Consider the following 24,549-nt stretch of genomic DNA (forward strand, 5'->3'; position numbering starts at 1 on the left):
CACAGATCCAAGGCGCCAATTGATGCTGGGGTTGTGTTTCTGAAGCCAGGTGTGACCGAGAACGATGGGGGATGAAGGTGAGTCCGTAATGTAAAATGATATCTCCTCAGTATGATTGCCAGATGTGGTGAGGGAAACAGGTAAGGTGGTCTGAGTGATGACTGGTAGTCTGTGTCCATTGAGAGCAAAGGGTGCAATGGGGTGTTTGAGGGAGGTGAGAGGAATGTTAAGCTTACTAGCGAACTGGAAGTCCATGAAATTACCCTCTGCCCCAGAATCCAACAAGGCGTGATGCTCGAGTGCGTGGGTGGACCACCGTAGACTCACCGGAAGGAGTGTCGATGTAGATGAGGTCTTTCTGGCAGAGATCCCACCCGATAGTAGCCTCCGTCTTACTATCGGGCTTGGTCTTTTACCGGACAACGCTGGATGTGATGTTCTTGACTGCCGCAGTATAAACATAGTCCCAGGGATCTCCGCCTGATCCTCTCCTCCCGGGAGAGCCGAGCTCGCCCCACCTGCATGGGTTCAAGATCTCCCGGTGGGCTGACCGCAATATCTGAGCGCTGATACTGAGCCTCCGGTCTGTTCGCGAGAACTGCTCTCCCCCTCCGTCTGGTGGCTTGATCGAGTCGATTCTCCACTCTGATGGTTAGGTCAATCAGACTGTTGAGAGAAGTGGGGAGCTCGACGGCGCGGATCTCCTGTTGGATGCGGTCAGCCAACCCATGCAGGAAGTGATCCCACTGCGCCTCCTCGTTCCACTTACACTCCGCCGCCAGGGTGCGGAACTCAATCGAATAATCGGAAACGGACCTTTCCCCCTGACGTAGGTCCGTGAGAAGCCAAGCCGCTTCCCTCCCGGCGGCGGAGCGGTCGAAGACCCGTCTCATCTCTTCCGAAAGTGCGTGGAACGAGGCACAGCAGCTGTCTTGGTTCTCCCACACCGCCGTCCCCCAGAGGGCAGCCCTTCCCGTAAGTAGAGATAAGACGAATGCCACCTTCATTTCCTCGGTGTAGAACGTGCGGGGCTGCAGGGCGAAGTGCAGAGAACAATGAGACAGAAAAGATCGACAGAACTCTGGCTCACCCGCATATTTCTCCGGGATGGGGAGGCGTGGTTCGGGCTGGGAAATCCCCCCGGAGACGATCGGCGGTGTGGGTGGCGTGGGAGGCGCAGCGGGTGACGATTGTTGTTGTTGTTGCGTCTGGAGAACGAGCTCGGACACCTTCGTCACCATTGCTTGGAAGGCTCGACCCATCTCATCTATCGCCTTGTCTTGGCGATCCATACGACCCACAGCTCGTTGCAGAAATTCTTCGAGATGAGATGGGGAGCGATCGCCTGCTGCTTCCATGATGGTCAGATCCTACTGTAACGACAGATAAAAGAGGAGGAAGCAATTGCAGGCAATCAGATGTAGTTTATTGATAAAGAGTGTCCAGATTGTTGGCAATGGCAAGGAAGGTCTACGGTGGCGTGAGAAGAGCGGGATGGTGAAGTCAGCGGTGCAGGTGAAGGTGGTCAATGGTTGGAACCAGGAACAGACCGGAACACTGACACGCGGACGACAACACGAATCCAAACCAGCACACAAACACGGAAGACGGTAATCCAGCTAGTGCATGGAGACATAAGAGAGGATCTGACAACAGAGAGAGAGCGAGGTGAGTATAAGTAGCAGAGGTATGATGACGATCAGCTGGAGCGAGACAATCAACACCCAGGTGATGACAATCAACTAAACGAGCACATGGAGACAACGTAAGTACAAAAACAATAACAAAACATGACACGGAGGAAACACTGGATTTCCTACCGTGACATGCACCTTTTCTGCAAAGTGCGTCTTACAGACTGCAATTTACAATCGCAACTTCATTGTGCTATTAATCCTTTCAATCCGATTTTCACTAAATTGGTCAGCTCCAGACAGCATCGGGTGTTTTATTAATGGGGAGTATAATTATTCAAAACAGTCATCTATTACGATGTCTCTGTAACAAAAGCAGTTACATGAATAATACATTTAAAAAAAAAAATTAAACCATAAACAGAAATACTGAACACGTGTTACCCTCCGTGTTTAAAAATACAAGCGCAGCTGTTTAGAGATTAATTACGTCACAGAATTTACCGGTATTTTGGAATGGATGTCTGAACTGTGCTTTTCTGGAAAAAAGACGGAATGTCGTTGACAGTGTGAACAGCGCATTTTTGAATTTACCTGTAAAGTCGTTCTGGTAATTTTACGGAACTTTACTGGTATTACTGTGTGAAAGAGGCTATACACGCAACAAACTATCCCTGCAGCATTTAGAAAGACATTTCCAACTGATTCGAACAGGGCAAAAGACATCACCACGGCGATTGGTAGGCAACATTTACGTTACATTTACATTATAGCCGCGAATATGAGACCTTACTATTTACCATTCATTCTATCATCACCATTATAGCTTACAGGGAATCCAAAGTGCACCCAAATACCAGACCAGTTGGTTATTGGAGGATCTTCTATTTCTGGTGTGTTAAATGCATTAGACATTTCGCAACGAGCCTTCAGCGCGTGCTGAGTGAGCGAGCGCCTCAGGGGCCGTTCAAATATCGCGCCTAAAACGCGTGGAAAACGCTAGGCGCGTCTTTCTCCTCCTTTCCAAAGCGCTCGGGCAGAAGCGCCCCTGAGGCGTCTGCCTTTGCTAAGCAACCATGACGTGCTCTCTTCATGAAGACGCGGAAATTTCAGCAAAGGATAAATGGATTTGCAGCTCTAAAAATCGCTTGCAGTAGGCTAGCTCTGCTACTAAATTTATTTCAAAATTGCAATCCATATACAACTATGATCAGCTGTTCCTTCATCTTGGCTGAGCTTTCAACGTTGTTACGGGAAAGGATGAAGCTGATTGGTTAGTTCTTGTCACATGACCCGCGGTGCGTTTGCGGCATTCTGAAAAGTTGAGACGTTTTTACATTTTGCTGTATCTAAAACGTACCGAACCGAACCGTGACATCAGTGTATCGTATCGAACCGAACCGTGAATTTTGTGAACCGTTACACCCCTAGTCATTATAAGACCTTTTGACGTTAAATTGCGAAGATCTTGAGTTTTCGTCAAGGTGCCTCTAATGGCGGTCTGACAAAGTTTGATGTTTCACCATGAAAGTTGCTGTATCTCAGGCAAGCAATGTCCGATCTGCCCCAAACTTCACACGTTTCATAGGTGTTCTGTCCTGAACAAATACCCATACCCAAATTCTGTTATAGTTAAGCATCACATGCTGGCAACAAGAAGTGACATGGTTAACACTGTCATGGACTCCAAAGAACATATCAAAAAGAGTCAACAAGTGTTAAATAGGCCGACACGATTCTAGAAACATACTAAAGCATACTAGAAACACTTAACTAAGTGCTAAAGCATACTACTAATGCTGTGAAACAGGAAGTTACTGTAACTCAGGCTAGCAATTTCTGATCTGTCCCAAACTTCACACGTTTGACAAGAGTCCTGTCCTGAACACATCAACATGCACATATTTAGTTATAGTCATAGCACCACCCGCTGGTAACAGGAAGTGTCATGTTTAATGCTGTTATTGACTCCTAACAACATACTAAAAAGTATCAGCAAGTGCTAAATACACTGACAACATGCTAAAAACATACTAAAACATGTTAGAAGCAGTTAGCTAAGTGCTTAAGTATGCTTTTAATGCAGTGAAACAGAACATTACTGTAACTCGTGCATACAATGTCCAATCTGCCTCATTTGACATGTTTGATTAGAGTCCTGGCTTGAAGACCTCTATATGCTCATATTTGGTTATAGTTACAGCGCCATCTACTGGAAACAGGAAGTGTCATGTTTTACACTGTTATGCACTATTAGCAACACAATAAAATATGCCGTTGTGTGCTAAACATGCTAAAAATATTCTCAAACATGTTAACAACACTTACTAAGTGCTAAAGCATGCTATTAATACTATGAAACAGGAAGTTGTAACTCATCCATACAATTCCCAATCTACTTCAAACGTCTCACATCTTATAAGAGTCCTGAGCTGAAGACATCTACATGCCAATATTCAGTTATAATCATAGCGACACCTGTTGGCAGCAGGAAATTTGGCACAAATATTTACTTATTTTAAAAACATATTTCCTAACGTTTGCTGTTCTCCTATGGCCAACGGGTGGCGGTAAACCCAGCTGCAAGGGCCCTTTCATCGCTGTTTCCAGCTTTAATATTTCACTTGTGTCCTGATTGTTAAAAGCAAGGCAAGGCAAGGCAAGTTTATTTATATAGCACATTTCATACATTTCGTTGCCCCTTGCCAGTCTATTCTACATTATTTGCCCCACCAGCTTATGTTTCATCCTTTAAGTGTTCTTACTTTGCTTGTGTCCTGTGTGAGGTTTTTTTTTAATCATCAATTATGACTTGTTTCTTTCTCTAATACACAGAGCCAGATGTGATCAGGAATCTCAGTGTGGCCAATATCACAACATCATCTGTGTTTCTGACATGGGAGGAAGCATTTGGAAATAGATCTTTCTTTAAACTTCACCGGACTGATGATAAAACAAATACAACTACTAATAATACTTCCTATAACATCACTGATCTGACTGCTGGAGTCAATTACACATTCTGCATCAGTGCTGTGGCAGCAGATCAATCAACAGAAGGAGAAACAGTCTGCATCTCACAATTCACAAGTATGTAGAATTCTAAAATTTAATTTTCTTGTTATATACAGTAGTATTAACCAGGGCCATGTACCCCCCCCCCCCCTTTTATAAATTTGTCACATCTTAATGACAAATTAAATGAAACAAAATAATAGTCTCAGAAACTTCAGATTTATTTCCTATTAATAACAATCATTATGATAAAATGGATATACAGGCTTTCAGTGCTTCTTTAAACCTAATTACAACAACTTCTGTGAGCCATGTGCTTGAAGATGTTTATGACTTCACTCTTATCCACTGGGATGCCTCCTCTAAACATAAAGTTCAATAGAAATATGTTTGAATATTATTTTTTTTTTTAGCTATTCTGTCAAATTCTGCTATTTTGTATTATTTGGTTAAAATGTTTATGCGTTTCATTGAGAAGAGGGGAAGGTAAAGCAATGAGTCAAGTATTTTTGAATATTTTGAATTATAATTTAAATAATTATGTCTAACACAATTCCAGTCAAAATAGGAGATTGTAAGGAAGTAAGGCCATGCCATTACAATAGCATATCCAACATATATCTGCATACCTGTCCAAACTTGATACTGTGGAGGACCTGGGATGTTGGTCCCTTGAAGGTTTCTTATTTACTACACTTTCCCTAAAATAAGCCAGCAGTAAAAAAAAATCTGTCTCAGACTTCACATGTTTGATTAGAGTCCTGGCTTAAAGACATCTATATGCTCATATTTGGTTATAGTTACTGCGCCATCTACTGGAAACAGGAAGTGTCATGTTTTACACTGTTATGCACTATTAGCAATACAGTAAAATATGCCATTGTGTGCTAAACATGCTAGAGATATTCTCAGACATGTTAACAACACTTTCTAAGTGCTAAAGCATGCTATTAATACTATGAAACAGGAAGTTGTTGTAACTCATTCATACAATGCCCAATCTACCTCAAACTTCTTACATTTTATAAGAGTCTTGGCCTGAACCTATCGAAAGGCAAAAATTGAGACACCCCTTGCTGCAGGCTGTAGCACAGTGACATCACGTACGTACATCACGTATGTACATCACGTATGTGTTTACCGTGCATGCGCTTGTAATTTGCATTGCGTGATGACGTTAGTTGTTTTCGCGTCGTGCGTGCATTAAAACGAAGCGCATACTTAACAGAAAACCTTAATACAATGTTAAAGTATTAAAGAACATTAAGGTGTAAAAAAAAAGACGGGAAAAACAACTATGTTGACTATGTTCAGTTGACTACATACAGTATATTTCCAGTGTCTGCATCCCATTTTATGCAAGGTGTCTCCAAAAAAACAAAACTGATGACAGTGATGTTTTTTTTTAATTTATTTCAAAGAACAAAATGGAAAATGTTATTGTATATACAAATATAGATTAAGACTATAGACATGACACAAGAAAAAAAAATCTGAAATTCACCTCTATCACTGATAAAACAAGCCAATCAGTAGCCCTAAAATTATTTGAATGAATAAAACCCACACAGGACTCTCCTCCTGTGATTCCTCACACAGACAGGTGGAAAGTCTTTAAATATCTCACCGCACAGGAAACACTGGCTCAGAGAACATGTTGCCCGGAACTCAGGTTGTATTGTTCAGACAATGCACTCCAGTTCATGACACCTAATTTACGTAAAAGAACAAACAATGCTAGAGCAATATTAAATCATTTTGAAGAAAGGCAGAAGAGCCCTACAAGGAAAATATTTTAAATGTATTTTTAAATATATTATAGAATGATGTTAGAAAAAGTGTTATTTGCTTTGTCTGTAAACTACCTAAGAGATTTAATTTATAACCAGCATTAACATCAACTAAATTAATAAAGTTTGTCAAGTCAAAATTTAGGTTGGCTTGGCTTGAGAAAGCATGGCCTGAAAGTTTGAAGTTTTTTCAATTTGAAAATTTTACAGTTGAGGGCTATACAATCTGTCAGAGAAAGAAAAACAGATAATTACAGTAGTCTCGCCACATGAAGTGGATCTCTTCTCTGAATTTCTTCTCACTGACAATGTACCCAAAAAGTCATATTAAGACATATGAAGGTCAATTTAAGAGGTAACACTTTAAAATAAGGTGTCATTGGTTAACACTAGTTAATGTATTAATTAACACGAACTAACGATGAACAATACATGTGTTACAGTATCTATTAGTCTTTGATAATGTTAATTAAAAAGATTACAAATATGATTTTTTTTTTTGCAATGCATGCAACCATCAATGGTATTTATTATATCAATAAGGTCTTTCTGCTCTATTTTAAGACATATTTAATGGTTCATTTTTGGTGAAATAAGACTTTGAAAGACCAGCATTCGAATATTATATCATAAAACATGTCATAAATGTTTGAAATCGCACACATTTGCAATGACACTCTCTATGATTATGACCAAAGCAATCTTACAATTAAAAGCAATTTAAACGCAAATTTTTAAGAAAACAAAAGTAATATCTCATATCCACCATACTTTCCGAACATCCGGAAGTGAATGAAACTTTTTTTTTTATTTAAGGTAAATACATATACGTTACTGCGCATGCGCGGTAAACACATACGTGCTGCAAAATGTAGCGTGGTGACGTCATGTATGTACGTCACGTATGTACGTCACGTATGTACGTCACGTATGTACATGACGTCACCACGCTACAGTCTGCAGCGAGGAGTACTTGCAAACATTAAATTATAATTATAGCGCCACCTGCTGTCAATAGGAAATATCTTGTTTCACACTAACTTAAACATGCAATGTCTGATCTGCCCCAAACTTTACATGTTTGGTAAGCGTCCTGAGCTGAAGACATCTACATGCCAATATTCAGTTATAATCATAGCGCCACCTTTTGGCAGCAGGAAATTTGGCACAAATATTTACTTACCGTATTTTACGGACTATAAGTCACACTTTTTTTCATAGTTTGGCTGGTTCTGCGACTTTAGGCGGGCGTACACGGTGCGAATTCGGATGGTCGGAAGATTGTATGTCCACGCACACGGCACGAGTGAGTTTATCTGAAAATCGTACGGACGAGATGATATATGACACGATTTTACCACCTGCGAATCCCAGAAGCAATCGCACGAAGTTGATAGACGCGTTCGACTTGAAGCAGCGCTGCACGCACAGAAGGATCACTGTATGACATTACCGCGAGAGCGATATGAGAGCACACATATCCAATGCATTCGAATCGCTCCCGCGGTACTTTGATGTCATACAGGTGATCATTCTGTGCGTGCAGCGGTGCTTCAAGTGGAACGCGCCTAATAACTGCTCTCCCTCTCTCATAACTGCAAATAAAATATTGATATGAGCCATGACTGTTTCCTACACGTACAGGTTATTTTTCAGCAATAGGAAACTGGGACGTTTGGTTACCGTGTGTGTGTGTGTTCTTGTATATGGTTTATAAATATCTGAAATGGTAATTAAAATGTAAACATGGTTTGTGAGGACTGTGCTCTCGTAAACCAAATGGCTTTAAAAATATACTATACGGTGTTTAATAGAAATTTTAAACATGCATTATTCGTGATGATAGAGGTAGTGTATGGGGATATACAGTATAGGATACCGTTACGTTTATGAATAGTCCCATTAAACTACATATGCATGTGTGAGCAAGAGAGGGAGAGAAAGAGAGAGAAAGAACTAAAAAGGCGTTGGAATACGTTGCTAGAAACATCATACAGCGCTCGCTGTTCCTTACAGACTTCAGCGGCGGTCTTCGTCTTTCTTCTTCTGTGGTTTTCCTAGTTCGTGATTGGTCAACTTCTGATAATTCAACAAATCGGCTCGTTCAACCGCACAAATGGCACGAATTCAAACCGATAGCTCACAAACTTTTTAGACATGTTTAAAAATGATCGGGAGGTCGGGAAGTGCTCGTAAGCCACTCTGCTCGGCTCGTAATTCATCGCAAATGATACGAGCCGCGACCATACGAGAATAGGCATTTTCCACACGATTGAAAAAAATCGCATGCAAACTCGTACGACAACAAAAATCGCACTTTGTACGCCCGCCTTTATAGTAAGGTGCGACTTATTTATCAAAATTAATTTAACATGAACCGAGAGAAATGAACCAAGAGAAAACATTACCGTCTACAGCTGCGCGAGGGCGCTCTATGTTGCTCAGTTCTCCTGTAGTCTACCCCTAATAAACAGAGAGCGCCCTCTCTCGGCTGTAGAAGGTAAGATTTCCTCTTGGTTCTTGGTTCTAAATAAATGAGACTTATAGTCCAGTGTGACTTATATATGTTTTTTTCCTCGCCATGACGTATTTTTGGACTGTTGCGACTTATACTCAGGTGGGAATTATATTCCGAAAAATACGGTATTTTATAAGCATATTTCCTAACGTTCGCTGTTCTCCCATGGCCACCGGGTGGTGGTAAACCCAGTTGCAAGGGCCCTTTCATCGCTGCTTCCAGTTTTAATATTTCAATTGTGTCCTGATTGTTAAAGAAAAAAAAGAAAAACTTGACATTTGTGAATCTAAATACAAAGCTCACATTGAAGATCAAAAGTCAAAATACTGCCTTGCCGCTTGCCAGTCTATTGTACATTATTTGTCCCACCAGCTCATGTTTCATCCTTTAAGTGTTCTTACTCTGCTTGTGTCTTGTGTGATGTTTTTTTTTTTAATAATGAATTATGACTTGTTTCTTTCTCTAATACACAGAGCCAGACGTGATCAGGAATCTCAGTGTGGCCAATATCACAACATCATCTGTGTTTCTGACATGGGAGGAAGCATTTGGAAATAGATCTTTCTTTAAACTTCACCGGACTGATGATAAAACAAATACAACTACTAATAATACTTCCTATAACATCACTGATCTGACTGCTGGAGTGAGTTACACATTCTGCATCAGTGCTGTGGCAGCAGATCAATCAACAGAAGGAGAAACTGTCTGCATCTCACAATTCACAAGTATGTAGAATTATAAAATGTAATTTTCTTGTCATATACAGTAGTAGTAACCAGGGCCATGCACCCCCCCCCCCTTTTTTTATAAATGTGTCACATCTTAATGACAAATTTAGTGACACAAAATAATAGTCTCAGAAACTTCAGATTTATTTCCTATTAATAACAATCATTATGATAAAATGGATATACAGGGTTTCAGGGCTTCTTTAAACCTAATTACAACAACTTCTGTGAGCCATCTGCTTGAAGATGTTTATGACTTCACTCTTATCCACTGGGATGCCCCCTCTAAACATAAAGTTCAATAGAAATATGTTTGAATATTATTTTTTTTGAGCTATTCTGTCAAATTCTGCTATTTTGTATTATTTGGTTAAAATGTTTATGCGTTTCATTGAGAAGAGGGGAAGGTAAAGCAATGAGTCAAGTATTTTTGAATATTTTGAAATATAATTTAAATAATTATGTCTAACACAATTCCAGTCAAAATAGGAGATTGTAAGGAAGTAAGGCCATGCCATTACAATAGCATATCCAACATATATCTGCATACCTGTCCAAACTTGATACTGTGGAGGACCTGGGGTGTTGGTCCCTTGAAGGTTTCTTATTTACTTCACTTTCCCTAAAATAAGCCAGCAGTAAAAAAAAAAATCTGTCTCATACTTCACATGTTTGATTAGAGTCCTGGCTTGAAGACATCTATATGCTCATATTTGGTTATAGTTACTGCGCCATCTACTGGAAACAGGAAGTGTCATGTTTTACACTGTTATGCACTATTAGCAATACAGTAAAATATGCCATTGTGTGCTAAACATGCTAGAGATATTCTCAGACATGTTAACAACACTTTCTAAGTGCTAAAGCATGCTATTAATACTATGAAACAGGAAGTTGTTGTTACTCATCCATACAATGCCCAATCTACCTCAAACTTCTTACATTTTATAAGAGTCTTGGCCTGAACCTATCTAAAGGCAAAAATTGAGACACCCCTTGCTGCAGGCTGTAGCACGGTGACATCACGTACGTACATCACGTATGTACATCACGTATGTGTTTACCGTGCATGCGCTTGTAATTTGCATTGCGTGATGACGTTAGTTGTTTTCGCGTCGTGCATGCATTAAAACGAAGCGCATACTTAACAGAAAACCTTAATAAAATGTTAAAGTATTAAAGAACATTAAGGTGTAAAAAAAAAGACGGGAAAAACAACTATGTTTAACCATGTTTCATCTGAGGTAAAATTATACGGAATTATAGTTTATTCTGTAATATCTGTGTAGTAACTTACTGACAATATATTAACATTCTGTTGCACTTTACTTCACTGTGTATATTGTAATATTACACTTTAATGGCACCTTATGTTTCTTATTGAGCTAGTCAAAATTACAACAGATAAAGTACAGTCGTCGGCTCTAATAGTGCAGATCTTAAAACGTGTGTTGTTCACAATTTGATGCAATCGATCCGGGTTCGAATCTGCCTTTTGACAGTTTTTTCTCCCTTTTCAAATTTAAAATCACATCAAAAAAGTATTTATTTTATATAAAAACAAAGGAAATAATCAAAAAGTTGTGAGGGAGGGCTTTATTGTCCTAATATGGTGGCATCCATTTAATAATTTGAATTAAAATTATAATTTAAACTCAGTAATTATTGCATACTGTTTTATAAGGTACTACAATACTGAGGTGCAGATAATTGCCACTATTTGCAATAAGTAATATAAATAGCAGAAAATCCTGCTATTTTAACATAGTATAAATATAATATAGCCATTTGCACTTAGTGTAAATAGCCATGGCCTTTCTTATTTTAATCTATATTTTGCTATGGTTCTTGTTTATCTATTCATTAACTATCAATTTGGACATTTGTCTTTTGCTTTGGCAATTCTGCATGTGAAACATTTAAGCCAATAAAGTAGTTTTAAGTTCAGTTGACTACATACAGTATATTTCCAGTGTCTGCATCCCATTTTATGCAAGGTGTCTCCAAAAAAACAAAACTGATGACAGTGATGTTTTTTTTATTTTTATTTCAAAGAACAAAACGGAAAATGTTATTGTATATGCAAATATAGATTAAGACTATAGACACGACACAAGAAAAAAAAAATCTAAAATTCACCTCTATCACTGATAAAACAAGCCAATCAATAGCCCTAAAATTCTTTTAATGAATAAAACCCACACAGGACTCTCCTCCTGCGATTCCTCACACAGACAGGTGGAAAGTCTGCACCGGGAGCACTGGCTCAGAGAACATGTTGCCCAGAACTCAGGTTGTATTGTTCAGACAATGCACTCCAGTTCATGACACCTAATTTACATAAAAGAACAAACAATACTAGACCAATATTAAATCATTTTGAAGAAAGGCAGAAGAGCCCTACAAGGAAAATATTTTAAATGTATTTTTAAATATATTATAGAATGATGTTAGAAAAAGTGTTATTTGCTTTGTCTGTAAACTACCTAAGAGATTTAATTTATAACCAGCATTAACATCAACTAAATTAATAAAGTTTGTCAAGTCAAAATTTAGGTTGGCTTGGCTTGAGAAAGCATGGCCTGAAAGTTTGAAGTTTTTTCAGTTGAGGGCTATACAATCTGTCAGAGAAAGAAAAACAGATAATTACAGTAGTCTCGCCACATGAAGTGGATCTCTTCTCTGAATTTCTTCTCACTGACAATGTACCCAAAAAGTCATATTAAGACATATGAAGGTCAATTTAAGAGGTAACACTTTACAATAAGGTGTCATTGGTTAACACTAGTTAATGTATTAATTAACACGAACTAACAATGAACAATACATGTGTTACAGTATCTATTAGTCTTTGATAATGTTAATTAAAAAGATTACAAATATTATTTTATTTCTTTGCCATGCATGCAACCATCAATGGTATTTATTATATCAATAAGGTCTTTCTGCTCTATTTTAAGACATATTTAATGGTTCATTTTTGGTGAAATAAGACTTTGAAAGACCAGCATTCGAATATTATATCATAAAACATGTCATAAATGTTTGAAATCGCACACATTTGCAATGACACTCTCTATGATTATGACCAAAGCATTCTTACAATTAAAAGCAATTTAAACGCAAATTTTTAAGAAAACAAAAGTAATATCTGATATTCGCTATACTTTCCGAACATCCGGAAGTGAACTGAACATGCACATTAATGACAGTCAGAACGGCGCACAATCGTATTTACGGTAAATACATATACGTTACTGCGCATGCGCGGTAAACACATACGTGCTGCAAAATGTAGCGTGGTTACGTCATGTATGTACGTCACGTATCAGTCTGCAGCATAGAGTACTTGCAAACATTAAATTATGATTATAGCGCCACCTGCTGTCAATCGGAAATATCTTGTTTCACACTAACTTAAACATGCAATGTCTGATCTGCCCCAAACTTTACATGTTTGGTAAGCGTCCTGAGCTGAAGACATCTACATGCCAATATTCAGTTATAATCATAGAACCACCTTGCAAACATTAAATTATGATTATAGCGCCACCTGCTGTCAATAGGAAATATCTTGTTTCACACTAACTTAAACATGCAATGTCTGATCTGCCCCAAACTTTACATGTTTGGTAAGCGTCCTGAGCTGAAGACATCTACATGCCAATATTCAGTTATAATCATAGAACCACCTGTTGGCAGCAGGAAATTTGGCACAAATATTTACTTACCGTATTTTCCGGACTATAAGTCACACTTTTTTTCATAGTTTGGCTGGTTCTGCGACTTAAGGCGGGCGTACACGGTGCGAATTCGGATGGTCGGAAGATCGTATGTCCACGCACACGGCACGAGTGAGTTTATCTGAAAATCGTACGGACGAGATGATATACGACACGATTTTACCACCTGCGAATTCCAGAAGCAATCGCACGAAGTTGATAGACGCGTTCGACTTGAAGCAGCGCTGCACGCACAGAAGGATCACTGTATGACATTACCGCGAGAGCGATATGAGAGCACACGTATCCAATGCATTCGAATCGCTCCCGCGGTACTTTGATGTCATACAGGTGATCATTCTGTGCGTGCAGCGGTGCTTCAAGTGGAACGCGCCTAATAACTGCTCTCCCTCTCTCATAACTGCAAATAAAATATTGATATGAGCCGTGACTGTTTCCTACACGTACAGGTTATTTTTCAGCAATAGGTAACCGGGACGTCTGGTTACCGTGTGTGTGTGTGTTCTTGTATATGGTTTATAAATATCTGAAATGGGTATTAAAATGTAAACATGGTTTGTGAGGACTTTGCTCTCATAAACCAAATGGCTTTAAAAAAAATACTATACGGTGTTTAATAGAAATTTTAAACATGCATTTTTCGTGATGATAGAGGTAGTGTATGGGGATATACAGTATAGAATACCGTTACGTTTATGGAGAGTCCCTGTAAACTACATATGCGTGTGTGAGCGAGAGAGGGAGAGAAAGAGAGAGAAAGAACTAAAAAGGCGTTGGAATACGTTGCTAGAAACATCATACAGCGCTCGCTGTTCCTTACAGACTTCAGCGGCAGTCTTCGTCTTTCTTCTTCTGTGGTTTTCCTAGTTCGTGACTGGTCAACTTCTGATAATTCAACAAATCGGCTCGTTCAACCGCACAAATGGCACGAATTCAAATCGATAGCTCACAAACTTTTTAGACTTGTTTAGAAATGATCGGGAGGTCGGGAAGTGCTCGTAAGCCACTCTGCTCGGCTCGTAATTCATCGCAAATGATACGAGCCGCGACCATACGAGAATACGCGATTTCCACACGATTGAAAAAAATCGCATGCGAACTCGTACGACAGCAAAAATCTCACTGTGTACGCCCGCCTTTATAGTCAGGTGCGACTTATTTATCAAAATTAATTTATCATGAACCGAGAGAAATGAACCAAGAGAAAACATTACCGTCTACAGCTGCGAGAGGGCGCTCTATGCTGCTCAGTTCTCCTGTAGTCTACCCCTAATAAACAGAGAGCGCCCTCTCTCGGCTGTATAAGGTAAGGTTTTCTCTTGGTTCTTGGTTCTAAATAAATGAGACTTATAGTCCAGTGTGACTTATATATGTTTTTTCCTCGCCATTACGTATTTTTGGACTGTTGCGACTTATACTCAGGTGGGAATTATATTCCGAAAAATACAGTATTTTATAAGCATATTTCCTAACGTTCGCTGTTCTCCCATGGCCACCGGGTGGTGGTAAACCCAGTTGCAAGGGCCCTTTCATCGCTGCTTCCAGTTTTAATATTTCACTTGTGTCCTGATTGTTAAAGAAAAAAAAGAAAAACTTGACATTTGTGAATCTAAATACAAAGCTCACATTGAAGATCAAAAGTCAAAATACTGCCTTGCCCCTTGCCAGTCTATTGTACATTATTTGTCCCACCAGCTCATGTTTCATCCTTTAAGTGTTCTTACTCTGCTTGTGTCTTGTGTGATGTTTTTTTTTTAATCATGAATTATGACTTGTTTCTTTCTCTAATACACAGAGCCAGACGTGATCAGGAATCTCAGTGTGGCCAATATCACAACATCATCTGTGTTTCTGACATGGGAGGAAGCATTTGGAAATAGATCTTTCTTTAAACTTCACCGGACTGATGATAAAACAAATACAACTACTAATAATACTTCCTATAACATCACTGATCTGACTGCTGGAGTCAGTTACACATTCTGCATCAGTGCTGTGGCAGCAGATCAATCAACAGAAGGAGAAACTGTCTGCATCTCACAATTCACAAGTATGTAGAATTCTAAAATTAAATTTTCTTGTTATATACAGTAGTATTAACCAGGGCCATGTACCCCCCCCCCTTTTATAAATTTGTCACATCTTAATGACAAATTAAATGACACAAAATAATAGTCTCAGAAACTTCAGATTTATTTCCTATTAATAACAATCATTATGATAATATGGATATACAGGCTTTCAGTGCTTCTTTAAACCTAATTACAACAACTTCTGTGAGCCATGTGCTTGAAGATGTTTATGACTTCACTCTTATCCACTGGGATGCCTCCTCTAAACATAAAGTTCAATAGAAATATGTTTGAATATAATTTTTTTTTAGCTATTCTGTCAAAATTCTGCTATTTTGTATTATTTGGTTAAAATGTTTATGCGTTTCATTGAGAAGAGGGGAAGGTAAAGCAATGAGTCAAGTATTTTTGAATATTTTGAAATATAATTTAAATAATTATGTCTAACACAATTCCAGTCAAAATAGGAGATTGTAAGGAAGTAAGGCCATGCCATTACAATAGCATATCCAACATATATCTGCATACCTGTCCAAACTTGATACTGTGGAGGACCTGGGATGTTGGTCCCTTGAAGGTTTCTTATTTACTACACTTTCCCTAAAATAAGCCAGCAGTAAAAAAAAATCTGTCTCAGACTTCACATGTTTGATTAGAGTCCTGGCTTGAAGACATCTATATGCTCATATTTGGTTATAGTTACAGCGCCATCTACTGGAAACAGGAAGTGTCATGTTTTACACTGTTATGCACTATTAGCAACACAATAAAATATGCCGTTGTGTGCTAAACATGCTAAAAATATTCTCAAACATGTTAACAACACTTACTAAGTGCTAAAGCATGCTATTAATACTATGAAACAGGAAGTTGTAACTCATCCATACAATGCCCAATCTACTTCAAACGTCTCACATCTTATAAGAGTCCTGAGCTGAAGACATCTACATGCCAATATTCAGTTATAATCATAGCGACACCTGTTGGCAGCAGGAAATTTGGCACAAATATTTACTTATTTTAAAAACATATTTCCTAACGTTTGCTGTTCTCCTATGGCCAACGGGTGGCGGTAAACCCAGCTGCAAGGGCCCTTTCATCGCTGTTTCCAGCTTTAATATTTCACTTGTGTCCTGATTGTTAAAGGCAAGGCAAGGCAAGTTTATTTATATAGCACATTTCATACATTTCGTTGCCCCTTGCCAGTCTATTCTACATTATTTGCCCCACCAGCTTATGTTTCATCCTTTAAGTGTTCTTACTTTGCTTGTGTCCTGTGTGAGGTTTTTTTTTTAATCATCAATTATGACTTGTTTCTTTCTCTAATACACAGAGCCAGATGTGATCAGGAATCTCAGTGTGGCCAATATCACAACATCATCTGTGTTTCTGACATGGGAGGAAGCATTTGGAAATAGATCTTTCTTTAAACTTCACCGGACTGATGATAAAACAAATACAACTACTAATAATACTTCCTATAATATCACTGGTCTGACTGCCGGAGTCAGTTACACATTCTGCATCAGTGCTGTGGCAGCAGATCAATCAACAGAAGGAGAAACAGTCTGCATCTCACAATTCACAAGTATGTAGAATTCTAAAATTTAATTTTCTTGTAATATACAGTAGTATTAACCAGGGCCATGTACCCCCCCCCCCCCCTTTAATAAATTTGTCACATCTTAATGACAAATTAAATGACACAAAATAATAGTCTCAGAAACTTCAGATTTATTTCATATTAATAACAATCATTATGATAAAATGGATATACAGGCTTTCAGTGCTTCTTTAAACCTAATTACAACAACTTCTGTGAGCCATGTGCTTGAAGATGTTTATGACTTCACTCTTATCCACTGGGATGCCCCCTCTAAACATAAAGTTCAATAGAAATATGTTTGAATATTATTTTTTTTTTAGCTATTCTGTCAAATTCTGCTACTTTGTATTATTTGGTTAAAATGTTTATGCGTTTCATTGAGAAGAGGGGAAGGTAAAGCAATGAGTCAAGTATTTTTGAATATTTTGAAATATAATTTAAATAATTATGTCTAACACAATTCCAGTCAAAATAGGAGATTGTAAGGAAGTAAGGCCATGACATTACAATAGCATATCCAACATATATCTGCATACCTGTCCAAACTTGATACTGTGGAGGACCTGGGATGTTGGTCCCTTGAAGGTTTCCTATTTACTACACTTTCTCTAAAATAAGCCAGCAGTAAAAAAAAAAATCTGTCTCAGACTTCACATGTTTGATTAGAGTCCTGGCTTGAAGACATCTATATGCTTATATTTGGTTATAGTTACTGCGCCATCTACTGGAAACAGGAAGTGTCATGTTTTACACTGTTATGCACTATTAGCAATACAGTAAAATATGCCATTGTGTGCTAAACATGCTAGAGATATTCTCAGACATGTTAACAACACTTTCTAAGTGCTAAAGCATGCTATTAATACTATGAAACAGGAAGTTGTTGTAACTCATCCATACAATGCCCAATCTACCTCAAACTTTTTACATTTTATAAGAGTCTTGGCCTGAACCTATCGAAAGGCAAAAATTGAGACACCCCTTGCTGCAGGCTGTAGCACGGTGACATCACGTACGTACATCACGTATGTACATCACGTATGTCTTTACCGTGCATGCGCTTGTAATTTGCATTGCGTGATGACGTTAGTTGTTTTCGCGTCGTGCATGCATTAAAACGAAGCGCATACTTAACAGAAAACCTTAATACAATGTTAAAGTATTAAAGAACATTAAGGTGTAAAAAAAAGACGGGAAAAACAACTATGTTTAACCATGTTTCATCTGAGGTAAAATTATACGGAATTAAAGTTTATTCTGTAATATCTGTGTAGTAACTTACTGACAATATATTAACATTCTGTTGCACTTTACTTCACAGTGTATATTGTAATAATACACTTTAATGGCACCTTATGTTTCTTATTGAGCTAGTCAAAATTACAACAGATAAAGTACAGTCGTCGGCTCTAATAGTGCAGATCTTAAAACGTGTGTTGTTCACAATTTGATGCAATCGATCCGGGTTCGAATCTGCCTTTTGACAGTTTTTTCTCCCTTTTCAAATTTAAAATCACATCAAAAAAGTATTTATTTTATAGAAAACAAAGGAAATAATCAAAAGATGTGAGGGAGGGCTTTATTGTCCTAATATGGTGGCATCCATTTAATAATTTGAATTAAAATTATAATTTAAACTCAGTAATTATTGCATACTGTTTTATAATGTACTACAATACTGAGGTGCAGATAATTGCCACTATTTGCAATAAGTAATATAAATAGCAGAAAATCCTGCTATTTTAACATAGTATAAATAGAATATAGCCATTTGCACTTAGTGTAAATAGCCACAGCCTTTCTTATTTTAATCTTTATTTTGCTATGGTTCTTGTTTATCTATTCATTAACTATAAATTTGGACATTTGTCTTTTGCTTTGGCAATTCTGCATGTGAAACATTTAAGCCAATAAAGTAGTTTTAAGTTCAGTTGACTACACACAGTATATTTCCAGTGTCTGCATCCCATTTTATGCAAGGTGTCTCCAAAAAAACAAAACTGATGACAGTGATGTTTTTTTTTATTTATTTCAAAGAACAAAACGGAAAATGTTATTGTATATACAAATATAGATTAAGACTATAGACATGACACAAGAAAAAAAAAAATCTGAAATTCACCTCTATCACTGATAAAACAAGCCAATCAATAGCCCTAAAATTCTTTGAATGAATAAAACCCACACAGGACTCTCCTCCTGCGATTCCTCACACAGACAGGTGGAAAGTCTTTAAATATCTCACTGCACCGGAGGCACTGGCTCAGAGAACATGTTGCCCGGAACTCAGGTTGTATTGTTCAGACAATGCACTCCAGTTCATGACACCTAATTTACATAAATGAACAAACAATACTAGACCAATATTAAATCATTTTGAAGAAAGGCAGAAGAGCCCTACAAGGAAAATATTTTAAATGTATTTTTAAATATATTATAGAATGATGTTAGAAAAAGTGTTATTTGCTTTGTCTGTAAACTACCTAAGAGATTTAATTTATAACCAGCATTAACATCAACTAAATTAATAAAGTTTGTCAAGTCAAAATTTAGGTTGGCTTGGCTTGAGAAAGCATGGCCTGAAAGTTTGAAGTTTTTTCAATTTGAAAATTTTACAGTTGAGGGCTATACAATCTGTCAGAGAAAGAAAAACAGATAATTACAGTAGTCTCGCCACATGAAGTGGATCTCTTCTCTGAATTTCTTCTCACTGACAATGTACCCAAAAAGTCATATTAAGACATATGAAGGTCAATTTAAGAGGTAACACTTTACAATAAGGTGTCATTAGTTAACACTAGTTAATGTATTAATTAACACGAACTAACAATGAACAATACATGTGTTACAGTATCTATTAGTCTTTGATAATGTTAATTAAAAAGATTACAAATATGATTTTTTTTTTTTTGCAATGCATGCAACCATCAATGGTATTTATTATATCAATAAGGTCTTTCTGCTCTATTTTAAGACATATTTAATGGTTAATTTTTGGTGAAATAAGACTTTGAAAGACCAGCATTCGAATATTATATCATAAAACATGTCATAAATGTTTGAAATTGCACACATTTACAATGACACTCTCTATGATTATGACCAAAGCATTCTTACAATTAAAAGCAATTTAAATGCAAACTTTTAAGAAAACAAAAGTAATATCTCATATCCACCATACTTTCCGAACATCCGAAAGTGAATGAAACTGAACATGCACATTAATGACAGTCAGAACGGCGCACAATCGTATTTACGGTAAATACATATACGTTACTGCGCATGCGCGGTAAACACATATGTGACGTACATACGTGACGTCACTGCGCTACAGTCTGCAGCGAGGAGTACTTGCAAACATTAAATTCTAATTATAGCGCCACCTGCTGTCAATAGGAAATATCTTGTTTCAAACTAACTTAAAGATGCAATGTCTGATCTGCCCCAAACTTTACATGTTTGTTAAGAGTCCTGAGCTGAAGACATCTACATGCCAATATTCAGTTATAATCATAGCGCCACCTGTTGGCAGCAGGAAATTTGGCACAAATATTTACTTACCGTATTTTTCGGACTATAAGTCACACTTTTTTCCATAGTTTGGCTGGTTCTGCGACTTATAGTCAGGTGCGACTTATTTATCAAAATTAATTTAACATGAACCGAGAGAAATGAACCAAGATAAAACATTACCGTCTACAACCGCGAGAGGGCGCTGTATGCTGCTCAGTTCTCCTGTAGTCTACCCCTAATAAACAGAGAGCGCCCTCTCCCTGCTGTAGAAGGTAATGTTTTCTCTTGGTTCTTGGTTCTAAATAAATGCGACTTATAGTCCAGTGTGACTTATATATGTTTTTTTCCTCGTCATGATGTATTTTTGGGCTGTTGCGACTTATACTCAGGTGGGAAATATAGTCCGAAAAATACAGTATTTTATAAGCATATTTCCTAACGTTCGCTGTTCTCCCATGGTCACCAGGTGTTGGTAAACACAGCTGCTAGGGCCCTTTCATCGTTGCTTCCAGCTTTAATATTTCACTTGTGTCCAGATTGTTAAAGAAAAAAAAGAAAAACTTGTCATTTGTGAATCTAAATACAAAGCTCACATTGAAGATCAAAAGTCAAAATACTGCCTTGCCCCTTGCCAGTCTATTGTACATTATTTGTCCCACCAGCTCATGTTTCATCCTTTAAGTGTTCTTACTCTGCTTGTGTCTTGTGTGATGTTTTTTTTAATCATCAATTATGACTTGTTACTCTTTCTAATACACAGAGCCAGATGTGATCAGGAATCTCAGTGTGGCCAATATCACAACATCATCTGTATTTCTGACATGGGAGGAAGCATTTGGAAATAGATCTTTCTTTAAACTTCACCGGACTGATGATAAAACAAATACAACTACTAATAATACTTCCTATAATATCACTGGTCTGACTGCTGGAGTCAATTACACATTCTGCATCAGTGCTGTGGCAGCAGATCAATCAACAGAAGGAGAAACTGTCTGCATCTCACAATTCACAAGTATGTAGAATTATAAAATGTAATTTTCTTGTTATATACAGTAGTAGTAACCAGGGCCATGCAACCCCCCCCCCCCCCCCCTTTATAAATTGGTCACATCTTAATGACAAATTAAATGACACAAAATAATAGTCTTAAAAACTTTAGATTTATTTCCTATTAATAACAATCATTATGATAATATGGATATACAGGGTTTCAGGGCTTCTTTAAACCTAATTACAACAACTTCTGTGAGCCATTTGCTTGAAGATGTTTATGACTTCACTCTTATTCACTGGGATGCCCCCTACATGTAACATTCAATAGAAATATGTTTAAATATTATTATTATTATTGGCTATTCTGTGAAATTCTGCTATTTTGTATTATTTGGTTAAATTGTTTATGTGTGACATTGAGAAGAGGGAAAGGTAAAGCCTAAAAAAAATGAGTCAAGTATTTTTTAATATTTTGAAATATAATTTAATAATTATGTCTAACACAATTCCAGTCAAGATAGGAGATTATAAGAAAGTAAGGCCATGCCATTACTATAGCATATCCAACATATATCTGCATACCTGTCAAAACTTGATACTGTGCAGTAGAGCCCTGCGCGGGACTGTTTTCTTCATCCCGCTCCTGCCCAGGCCCGCCGAATTTCTGACCATTACCGCCCGCTCCCGCAACGTATATGTTACACTCCCGCCGCTCCCGCAATATCTATGTCCACTCCCGCCCGCACCCGCAAAACTCAGAGAATTTATTCCCGCACAATAATAGAGATGCATTGATTTTGTATCTTTTCCCGTCCTGCAGGAAAAAAAAAACACGTATTTGTATTGATATAATTAAAGAGATTCATGGGGTTGTTTGTTTCGTTTCCCTGGCCTGCATGTAAAAAAAAAAAAAAAAAAAAAAAGACAAAACACAATGCATTCAAATATAATTTTGTTTTTATCAAAAACTTTGCACATAAAAATAGACTGCTTTGCAAAAAAAATATACGTAATATGATAGACTAGGCTACATGAAAAACAGCAGTTTTACAATTATTAGCCAAATATCGCAGGTATTCTGTTTGAAAAATACAAATAAGAATAAAAACACTCAAACTTAGGCAGTGCTCAGTAACACTGGCATCATCAAGCCTCTTGACCTAATTAACAAATGGCAACGAGGGGCTGTGCTCAAAAAACAAGACTAATAAATAACAGGTTCTTTTCTACATCATCTATTGACATCTTCTCCATCATGTCGCTAGGCAACCTCCCTATCCCGCTGTGTTTTTTTTAGCTGCCCATTCCCGCCCGCAGCAAAATTCAAACTGCCCGCTCCCGCGAGATTTGCGTTGGGTCCCGTGGGACCCGGCGGGACTCAATCCCAATGCAGCCCTCTACTTTGGAGGACCAGGGATGTTGTTCTCTTGAAGGTTTCTTATTCAATACACTTTCTCTAAAATAAGCCAGCAGTAAAAAAAAAATCTGCCTCAGACTTCACATGTTTGATTAGAGTCCTGGCTTGAAGACATCTATATGCTCATATTTGGTTATAGTTACAGCGCCATCTACTGGAAACAGGAAGTGTCATGTTTTACACTGTTATGCACTATTAGCAAGACAGTAAAATATGCTATTGTGTGCTAAACATACTAGAGATATTCTCAAACATGTTAACAACACTTACTAAGTGCTAAAGCATGCTATTAATACTATGAAACAGGAAGTTGTTGTAACTCATCCATACAATGCCCAATATACCTAAAACTTCTTACATTTTATAAGAGTCTTGGCCTGAACCTATCTACAGGCAAATATTGAGACACCCCTCACTGCAGGCTGTAGCATGGTTACGTCACGTACGTACATCACGTATGTACATGAGGTATGTCTTTACCGTGCATGCGCTTGTAATTTGCATTGCGTGATGACGTTAGTTGTTTTCGCGTCGTGCGTGCATTAAAATGAAGCTCATACTTAACAGAAAACTTTAATAAAATGTAAAAATATGAAAGAACATTAAGGTGTAAAAAAGAGACAGGAAAAACAACTATGTTTAACCATGTTTCATCTGAGGTAAAATTATACGGAATTAAAGTTTATTCTGTAATATCTTAGTAGTAACTTACTTACAATATGTTAACATTCTGTTGCACTTTACTTCACTGTGTATATTGTAATATTACACTTTAATGGCACCTTATGTTTCTTTTGAGCTAGTCAAAATTACAACAGATGAAGTAGAGTCGTCGGCTCTAATAGTGCAGATCTTAAAACGTGTGTTGTTCACAATTTGATGCAATCGATCCGGGTCCGAATCTGCCTTTTGACAGTTTTTTTCTGTCATCCATTTAATAATTTGAATTAAAATTATTGTAGACGCACTGGGTTGTACATAATAATTAACTCAAATTATATATAGGGAATTTGAATAATTAATCAGGAATATGATTAATATATATCTCATATGACAGTTATACTAAATTTTATTGAAGATGAAAAATAGCTCAATTGCATATATCAATAACTCATTACAGGGCACTGTAATTTACTCATTAATATGTCAATATTCCATTCTTCATATCAATTATAGTGACATCTCTTACTGTAAATTGCTGCAAATCAAACAGTGGTTTGTCCAGCAAACGGCCGTAAGATTAACTTATCAATTTTCAATAAAGTTATCACATCTTATAATTCAAGGAAAATATTCTCTGGCCATGAAAACATTATCCTATCATTATGATAAATTTAGTTACTAAAAGTATAGCTTGTAGCTAAAGATCAGACACTTCATTGACTCGTAATGTGAGCGGTTTAGAGATAATCATGAATATATATGGGTTTTTTATAATTGAACTAATAATACATCAAACTACAAATCACACAGAGTAAATACACGTACGACAATACAGACAGTAAACTTTGTAC

At 37.4% G+C, this 24,549-nt stretch overlaps 1 protein-coding gene across 7 annotated transcripts in view; it reads left to right on the forward strand.

Annotated features, from left to right (window-relative positions):
• LOC113043576 (receptor-type tyrosine-protein phosphatase eta) overlaps nt 1-24,549 on the forward strand; it is a 236,704-nt gene that overhangs the window by 96,735 nt on the left and 115,420 nt on the right. For 5 of the 7 annotated variants that reach the window (XM_026203048.1, XM_026203049.1, XM_026203052.1 and 2 more), the window contains 5 exons: nt 4,470-4,724; nt 9,431-9,685; nt 15,227-15,481; nt 16,837-17,091; nt 21,383-21,637. In XM_026203048.1, the coding sequence (XP_026058833.1) occupies nt 4,470-4,724; nt 9,431-9,685; nt 15,227-15,481; nt 16,837-17,091; nt 21,383-21,637 (1,275 nt within the window). The remainder of the gene's footprint in view (nt 1-4,469; nt 4,725-9,430; nt 9,686-15,226; nt 15,482-16,836; nt 17,092-21,382; nt 21,638-24,549) is intronic. The other 2 variants (XM_026203051.1, XM_026203055.1) reach the window with 2 other exon arrangements.

Source organism: Carassius auratus, chromosome 25, assembly GCF_003368295.1.
Source record: "Carassius auratus strain Wakin chromosome 25, ASM336829v1, whole genome shotgun sequence".
Lineage (NCBI taxonomy): Eukaryota > Metazoa > Chordata > Actinopteri > Cypriniformes > Cyprinidae > Carassius > Carassius auratus.